Genomic DNA, 8,537 nt, shown 5'->3' with positions numbered 1-8,537 from the left:
AAAAGACTAATAAAAAAAAATATATTTTTATTGAAAAAAAATAAATAAAAAAAAAAACTATTAATATATTGATATTTGGTTTATTGTTTTAATTTGCAAAAAAAAAAAAAAAAAAATGAGCGTAACAATAAAAACATTCATTTATTAAAAGTAATTCATTTGTTTCAAAATAAAAAATACAAATTAAAAAGGGCATATAAAATACTGACGAAAAAAGAAAAACTCAATAGAAAATGCTATAAGGGCATATACAGAAAATGTAATTTTTTTTATTTTATATATTATTCATAAATATATATATATATATATATATAATATTACAATAACAAAAATTAAAAAAAGAATAAGTTCAAACATAATAGACTGTTCTTACAGAAGCTTAAATATAATAATAATAATAATTAATGTATTAATAATAATATTCTTATTATTACGGACAATATTAAACAGGGCAAAGTAAAAAATATAATAAATATAATAATTTTTTTAAAAATAAAATAAATAGATAATTAATATAATGTTTATTAATAAAATGGTATTAATTATTACTAATAATTTAACTAATAATATTACATGGGACCATATTAAACCATTAATTATTATTATAATAATACAGCTTATCCAAATAACTAATATGTAGTCCCTTAATAATAATAAACACATATGTAATAAATCTAATAATAAACACAAATTCCATAAAGCGAAAATAATCTGATTTTAGAGTAGAAATAAACATAAATAAATAACTAAATAAATGTACCACAAACATAAATAATCCCTTAATATTAATAAAAGCAAGATAATTAAGATATTAAATAATAAAATGTATATTATGATCCATTATTAGATGATATAAAAAGAACTTTGTAAAAAAAATAAAAAAAAAAATCTTTTTTTAATTTTTAATTATTATTTTGTATTTTTTATTTTTAAATAAATAAAAAAAAAGAAATCATTAATAAAAATACTCAAAATCTCGTTGGGATTAAGAAATAAAAGTTTCACCTTAAATTCTCGAAAAAGTAAACCATCCAGAAAATCCCCCTAAACTAGATTTCTAAGATATCCTTAGTTCTAATGAAATAATACTTGGAATCTAAAATTATATCAAAAATTCATTTGATAAATGCCAAAATGCTAAAGAATAGTAACTAATGATGGGACTATTATAATAAACTATCACAAATTCAATAAAAACCATACTTTAGACCTAAAAGACTGGAATAAAATACCTACGCCATTACTTCCTAGGGAAAAACCTGCTGCTCCTTAGCCTAATGTAATTACTTAATAACCTATTTTAAATATGTAAGGATAATAAAATATGTCTTAATAGAATATAATGAATTTGCTAAACTCGGCTCCTACTTAATTACTTCCCTAGTATTCTTAACATTCATAAAGTCTATAATAAAAGTAATAAGAAAAATCTGAAATACTAAATTAAATTTAACAAAAATTCCAGAATAAAAAATAATCCGAAAATAAACGTCCAACATAAATTGACCTTTCGGAAATCCAAAACGAAAAAAATACTCAAAAAAAATTAAAAACAATTGAAAAAAATGAAAATAATGATTTAGAACTAGACTACGAAAAATGGAATATTGTAGGTACTTGTCAAGACATAGAAAAACCTTATTTAAGACTTACAAAAGAGCCTTCGCCAGATTAAATTAGACCTGAAGAAATATTAAAAAAAAGTCTAAAGTTTTTACTAAATAAATGGAAAAATAGAGAATGTGAATATTAATATATTCAAGACTAATTTAGATCTATTAGATAAGATCTAGTCATATAACATATAAGAAATGAATTTACAGCTAAAGTATGTGAAAATAATGCCAGAATATGTCTAGAAGTAGATGATATTGGACAATATATGTAGTGTTGTGCAACTTTATTTGATTTATATTAAATTGGGATTTAAGGGTAAAAAGAAGAGTTTTATTGCTATAAAATAATTGATTATGGACTTAATATTTAATAGAATTTTGAATTACCGAAAATTATATATGAAATTTAAAGTTTTATTGAACACCCATTGATTTAATTTGCTATTGAGTATCTTATATATACATATATAATATGTTTATTTTTTTATTATTTTGTTAGTTTAATTGATACTTATAATCAAGGTAATGTTTATAAATTTTATTAAATGTATGAAAAATCACCTAATATGTGTTAATGTATTATTGAAAGAAATATCACTAGATTAAGATTATGGGGATTAAGTATCGTTTCAAAATCGTATTTATATTTTATATATTTATTAAATATTAAAAAAAATCTAGATTTTAACAAAAAATGTTTTTGATTAATTTAAAAAATTTATTAAAATTTGAAAATTTAGAACATACAAAAGAATTTATTATATCTTGTGGTAATATTATAATTTGTATATATAAATTTTAAATTAATAAATATTATTTATTGTATTTTATTTATAATTTTTTTTTTTTTTATTTAAGGTGCTAAATTAGATGAAAAAGGTGAAAATTTATTATTAAAAGAAAGTTGGAAAGCATTTTATGAAGCCTACTCAAGCATATGAAAAATAAAAAATAAATTTTATTATTATTATTATTATTTTATTTATTAAATAATTAATATTATTAATTTTTATAAAAAATTTATATTATTTTAATTATAAAATAAATAAAATATTTTTTATTATTAATTATAAAAATATATATAATATATATATATATATAATTTATATTTTATATATATATGTACAAATATAAATAAATTATATATATATTTTAATAAACACTCATGAATCTTTTTTTAATAATTTTTATTTTCTTTGTATTTATTATTCTTTTATTTTAAATGTTAATCTTTTAAATTATTAATTATTTTTAGTATTAAGAAGATCTAAATTATTTAATTAAAGATATTTTTTTTAAAAAAAAATTACAACTTCATTTTAATTTATCATTAATATTAAAAAAAAAATTATTTTTTAAGATTCCTAAAAATATATTTTTTTATAATTTTAAATATATTTTTAAATATTTTAATTAATGGAAAGATAATATTTCTATATGTTTTTTTCTTTATATTAAAATAATTTTTCTTTATATTATAAATTTTGAATATATTAAAGAATTAATAACACTTCATTTAGAATAATCTCATATATTATAATTTTATTAAAATATATTTATGAATTTTTAAATTATTTATTTTACCTTTAAAAATATGAATTTTATATTAAATAATTTATATTAAATATAAAAAAAGTTTCTTTATAATTTAAAAATTTTTTTTTTGATTTATTGAAAATTAAATATTAAATGGAATTATTTTCATTAAAATTATAAATTTTTAGAAATTTTAAGTTTATGGCATTTTAATGAAATTTCTTTAATTTGGAAACTTTCTATTTATTAAATATTAATTACTTTTCAATTAATATAAAATGTTCTATCAATTTATAGTTAAATTAAATAAGATATAAATTTTTTATTTATTTTTTAATGACTTATATTTTTCGGTTTATTATGAAAACAAATGATATACAAAAATTAGGCCAAAAAAAAAAAAACAAATTTTTTTTGATTTTTAAAATTAAAATAGGATATGAATTATTTATATTTTATTTTTAAATAATATATATTTATTTATAATACATTTCTTTTTTATATAAATTTTTATTATTACTAAAATAAATTTCAATATAAGAATATAAAGTAGTTAGATGATAAATATATATATATATATATATATATATATATATATATATATATATATATTTATATATATTAATATTTTCATTTTTTTTTTTTTTATATTTTTTTTTATTTTTATAAAAATTTATAATATATATATATATATTTATTTTCATTTTCTAATCTTGAAATTTTATTTTTTTATAAAACTTAATTTAATATTTTACTTAATATTCTCTTTCAATTTAAAATCTAGAAATATATATTTTTATTCAATATAATGCTTTGGTTTCAATATAAACGTGAACTCAAGTATTAACTATTCTATTTAAAAAATAAGCATGAAAATAATAATTATTAAAATAGTTAATTATTTTATTTGAATTATATTTCTAAAATAAATTTATTAAAAGAGATTGTAATTGTATTAGAAAAATATTATAATAAAAAACAATTTTTTATAAAATCAAATAAAATATTAATATGAGTTTTAAGCTATACCTTCTTTAAAATAATAGAAATAAATAAATAATAATTTTTCATTTTGATTACTTATTATAGTAATTATAGTATTCAAAAAAATTAAAACTTAACAAAAGATATATTTTTTAATTTAATAAATTAATAATATATTTAGTATTTTTTAGTAATAATTTGGAATAAAAAAATTCAATGATTTAATATTTAAATGATCTCTAATCTATCTTATAATATTAGAACTAATTAAAAATATTGACTTTTATAAAAATAAATAAAATAATTTGTGAATTTATTAATTAATTTGCAAAAAAGAATAAGAACTAGAAATAGAAATAAAAAATAAGAAAATAAAAAGTTAAATAAAATGAAATATATAAAAAATTAATTTAAAATAATGAAATATTATATATAATATTTTGTATAAATAATTTATTATTAATATTAATATAAAAAAAACAAAAAATAAAAGTAAAAAAAAATACAGATATTTTACACAAATATAAATAAGGATAACGTCATATAATGTAGTATTAAAAGAAATATTATGAAATATAAAATTATAAAATTTATAATAAATAAAATCAAAAATAAAATATTTATAAAATATAAGACATTAAAAAATATAATTCTAATTACTAATTAAATAAAAATAATTATTATAAATGATATGTCAAGGTACATATTTACTATTAATAAAAAAATAATATAATATGGATATAAAATATATGCAGAAAATAACTTATAATAATTAATGATAATGTATATATATATAAATATTTATATAAAAAAATAAAAAATAAAAATAAAATAAAAAAAAAAATATATATTTATATATATATTAATAATAAATATATATATATATATATATATTTATATCATTATTTATATTTATAAATATATATCTTTATATATTAACCATTTATAAATATACATTTTTTTATATATATATGTATATAATATAATTTTTTTTTTATTATTATAATTCCATATTCTAAAGCAATATTTATGATTATCATATATACTAAATTATAAATTAAATAATTTAATATTATATATTTATAAATATGTAATTATTTGTAATAAAATAATATATATTTTTAAAAAAATCAAGATTATTAATATTTTATTTAATATACTATTGCATAATCAACATCACAAATTCGATCTTGCAATAGTATGTTTAATTAAATGTTTTAAACCTAAATCTTCTACTTTTCCTGTCCCTAATAGCATCATCCCATTTTTAATTTCTTTTTCAAAGATATCAAACATTTTTAAAATTCCTTATTCGCCTTCACTAGCATTCGCATAAATAGTCGGTCTTCCTACAAAAACACATTTAGCACCTAAAGCAAGACATTTAATAACATCAGTACCTCTTCTAATACCTCCATCTACATAAACTTCAACTTTATTTTTATAATCTTTGATACTTTCCATAACTTCTGGTAGTATATTAATAGTACTTCTTACTGTATCTAATTATCTTCCTCCATGATCTTAAAATAAAGAAATATAAATAAAAGAAATTTTTAAAAAATTACTCGAAACCCATATATGTGCGCCTAAACGTGCTGCTTTTAAAGCATCTTCGCCATTTTAAATTCCTTTTAAAATAATAGGCAATTTAGTAATTGATTAAAGCCATTTTACATCATCCCATTTTAAATTTTATTCTATTTGTTTTGCAAACAATTACAAAAGACCACTACCTTAGTTATTTTCAGATTAAACTTTCATTTAATCACTATATTTTTCTAATATTTCTAATTTTAAATTTTTTGGGAGTGAAAAATTATTTCTTTCATCAGCATCTCTTATACCTATTAATTAAAAAAATATATATATAAATAATATTTATATATATATATATATATATATATATATTTATATTTATATTTATATTTATATTATATATATATTTGTATATATATTTTTTTTTTTAATTTATATATATTTTAGTTTTTTTTTTTTTTACCTAACCAGGGTGCATCTACAGTTAAAACTATAGCTTTGTAATTTAATTTTTCAGCATTTTTTACTATTTCAAAGGTGAAATTACGGTTCTTAGATACATATAGTTAAAAAAATCTTAAAGAATTGTCAACTTCTTTAGATACGTCTTCCATACTAGTTGTCGAAAGTGTACTTTGGGTATAAATAGTTCCTTTTTTTGAAGCTGCTCGGACTAAATTTAATTCACCTAAATCATGTGCCATTTTATTCATTGCAGTTGGGGCAATGGCAACTGGAATATTGATTTTATGTCCTAATATAGTAGTTGAAATGTCTATATCAGTCAATCCAGAGCAAACATATGGATTTAAAAGGATTTTAGAAAAATCTTCGATGTTTGATTTCAAAGTATGCTCACTGGTAGCACCAGAACGGTAGTATTAATAAGAATTTTAATTTAAATGATTTTTGGCTTCTTCTTCAAATTCAATAATGTTAACATATTTTTTATCTTTTATCATTTTTATATTTTTTTGAGATATTTGTTAATAAAGATATTTTTAAATAAAGTAAATTTTTTATCAATAAAAAAAAGAAAATAAAAATAAATATAGTGTTTTAATAAATTAAAATTTTATGTTAAAATAAATCAAAAAATATTTATATATAAGTTATAAATAAATATAAATAATTTATAATGAATATATTATATTTTTTATTAAAATTTACAAAAATTATTTATTAGATTGTTTTTAATGATAGTTAAAAAAAATATAATTATATATAATGAAAAAATAAATATATATATATAAATAAACAAATCTAGTATTTATATTTAATAAAAATTAAATTTATATTTATATATTTTTTATTTTTATCTATAAAACTATTTTTATAAATTTTATATCATTTAATTGCACTTTTTAAACATTTAATAGAACAAAATTCTTTACCGAATTTTTTGAATTTTTCAATAGAATCTTTATATTCTCTGTTACATTAAGAACAATTCCACATTTTTTCTTCTTCTTTTTATATTTAAAAAAAATTCCAATTTAATAATTTCAAAGTATTTTCTTTTAAAATAATTTAAATCTCTTTTTCTGTAAAATTATTTTATAAAAATTCTATAGTTGCTTAAAAGCCTTTTCCTCCATATTTTTTTAAATCAGTTCTATATTAAATACCGTTTGATATTATAATTTAATTTAAAAAACCTTTTTAAATCAGGACTTTTATAATAAAACATAATTTTCTATTGTTATATCTTAATATATCGAATCCTATAAAAAAACCTTTTTCTAATAGATTTATTATTTTATCTAATTTTATCTTTTTTGAGAAAAAAGCTTCACTTTATTCAAAATATTTACTTTCTTCCAAAATTAATTCAGGATTAAATAAAATAATACTTTATTGGCCTTAATTATTTTTCATATAATTTAATAAATAGTCAAGATTTTTCATAGAAAACTCCAAATTAAACAATATAGGTATTTTATTTAATAAATTTACATGTAAATAGGCTTATAAAATATTCTAATGTGCTATATTATTCACAAAATCAAATTAATTTAGCAAAACTTCTCCTAAAAAAGCCGGTTTAGTGCCTTAAGTCCCCAATGAAAATTCATAATCAATTATTTATATAAAATTTTAGACAGAATAAAGTAATTAATTATCATTTAAATTTCCTTGAAAATTAATAACAAATCCTCTAATAATTTAAATATTTAAAATTTTATTTAAATGTAATAATTTTTATAAATCTTAATTATTAGTAGTTTCTAAAATAATAATATGTTAATTATTAAAATTTTATAATTCAGATTGTATTTCCTCTATATTATTCAAATTTAAATTTCTTAAATTTTTTTCAGGATTTTTTCTCAATAATTAAATCGTTTATAAATTAATATCTTCGATTTCTTCTTATTTATTATTAATAAGATTCTAAAAAAGATGTTCATGGAAATAAATATGAAGTATTTTACAATAATCATCCTCATTTATTTAATTTTATATTGTTTATATATATTTATATGTTTGAATTTCCATATTTAATTAATAATAAATAATATTTATAAAAATAAATATATATATATATATATATATTATATATATATATATAAATATATTTGCATTTTTCAATTATTATTATTTTTTATATATATATCTAATTTATTTAATATTTAATCAGGTGTATTTATATTTAGCTTTTAACAAATTTTTAATATTAAATCAAAATCTTAATTTTAGTTTAACTTAAAAAATTCTAATAAATCTATTATATATTTTAAAATTTAATTATTTGAGTAGTTTTATTTTTCTAAATCAAGTATTTTTTTCGATAATTTTATGAATTTTTATATTTCGTTTAATTAAATTAATATTTATTTCATATTTTTTTACTAATTCTTT

General features: G+C 15.3%; 3 protein-coding genes across 3 annotated transcripts, besides 18 other annotated features; 1 reads left to right on the top strand and 2 right to left on the bottom strand. All coding sequences in view use genetic code 6, as the record gives it.

The window, feature by feature from the left end:
* Nucleotides 1-349: 349 nt before the first annotated feature.
* IMG5_158200 (hypothetical protein) lies at nt 350-850 on the bottom strand (the record flags this gene model as incomplete). Its single annotated transcript, XM_004030522.1, has 1 exon — nt 350-850. Exon 1 carries the CDS (start codon nt 839-841, stop codon nt 350-352), a length of 492 nt encoding a protein of 163 aa, XP_004030570.1. The 5' UTR covers nt 842-850.
* Nucleotides 390-433: a microsatellite.
* Nucleotides 851-1,126: 276 nt separating the features above from the next.
* IMG5_158190 (sac3 ganp domain protein) lies at nt 1,127-2,557 on the top strand (the record flags this gene model as incomplete). Its single annotated transcript, XM_004030521.1, has 5 exons — nt 1,127-1,279; nt 1,466-2,064; nt 2,116-2,253; nt 2,298-2,386; nt 2,475-2,557. 5 exons carry the CDS (start codon nt 1,127-1,129, stop codon nt 2,555-2,557), a joined length of 1,062 nt encoding a protein of 353 aa, XP_004030569.1.
* A 22-nt stretch (nt 2,558-2,579) lies between these two features.
* Nucleotides 2,580-2,646: a microsatellite.
* Nucleotides 2,627-2,710: a microsatellite.
* Nucleotides 2,692-2,767: a microsatellite.
* A 35-nt stretch (nt 2,768-2,802) lies between these two features.
* Nucleotides 2,803-2,835: a microsatellite.
* A 223-nt stretch (nt 2,836-3,058) lies between these two features.
* Nucleotides 3,059-3,099: a microsatellite.
* A 117-nt stretch (nt 3,100-3,216) lies between these two features.
* Nucleotides 3,217-3,243: a microsatellite.
* Nucleotides 3,244-3,716: 473 nt separating this feature from the next.
* Nucleotides 3,717-3,774: a microsatellite.
* A 10-nt stretch (nt 3,775-3,784) lies between these two features.
* Nucleotides 3,785-3,820: a microsatellite.
* Nucleotides 3,821-4,946: 1,126 nt separating this feature from the next.
* Nucleotides 4,947-4,982: a microsatellite.
* Nucleotides 4,980-5,072: a microsatellite.
* A 157-nt stretch (nt 5,073-5,229) lies between these two features.
* Nucleotides 5,230-5,277: a microsatellite.
* A 35-nt stretch (nt 5,278-5,312) lies between these two features.
* On the bottom strand, nt 5,313-6,637 carry IMG5_158180 (hypothetical protein; the record flags this gene model as incomplete). Its single annotated transcript, XM_004030520.1, has 3 exons — nt 5,313-5,659; nt 5,705-5,983; nt 6,139-6,637. 3 exons carry the CDS (start codon nt 6,635-6,637, stop codon nt 5,313-5,315), a joined length of 1,125 nt encoding a protein of 374 aa, XP_004030568.1.
* Nucleotides 5,999-6,094: a microsatellite.
* Nucleotides 6,014-6,096: a microsatellite.
* Nucleotides 6,037-6,137: a microsatellite.
* Nucleotides 6,081-6,131: a microsatellite.
* A 15-nt stretch (nt 6,638-6,652) lies between the features above and the next one.
* Nucleotides 6,653-6,686: a microsatellite.
* A 1,523-nt stretch (nt 6,687-8,209) lies between these two features.
* Nucleotides 8,210-8,254: a microsatellite.
* Nucleotides 8,255-8,537: the final 283 nt, after the last annotated feature.

The sequence above is a fragment of the Ichthyophthirius multifiliis genome (genome assembly GCF_000220395.1).
Source record: "Ichthyophthirius multifiliis unplaced genomic scaffold scaff_1120509251199, whole genome shotgun sequence".
In the NCBI taxonomy this organism is placed as follows: domain Eukaryota; phylum Ciliophora; class Oligohymenophorea; order Hymenostomatida; genus Ichthyophthirius; species Ichthyophthirius multifiliis.
The sequence above is the reverse complement of the archived record's forward strand: the minus strand, read 5'-3'. Positions and strand labels throughout refer to the sequence as shown.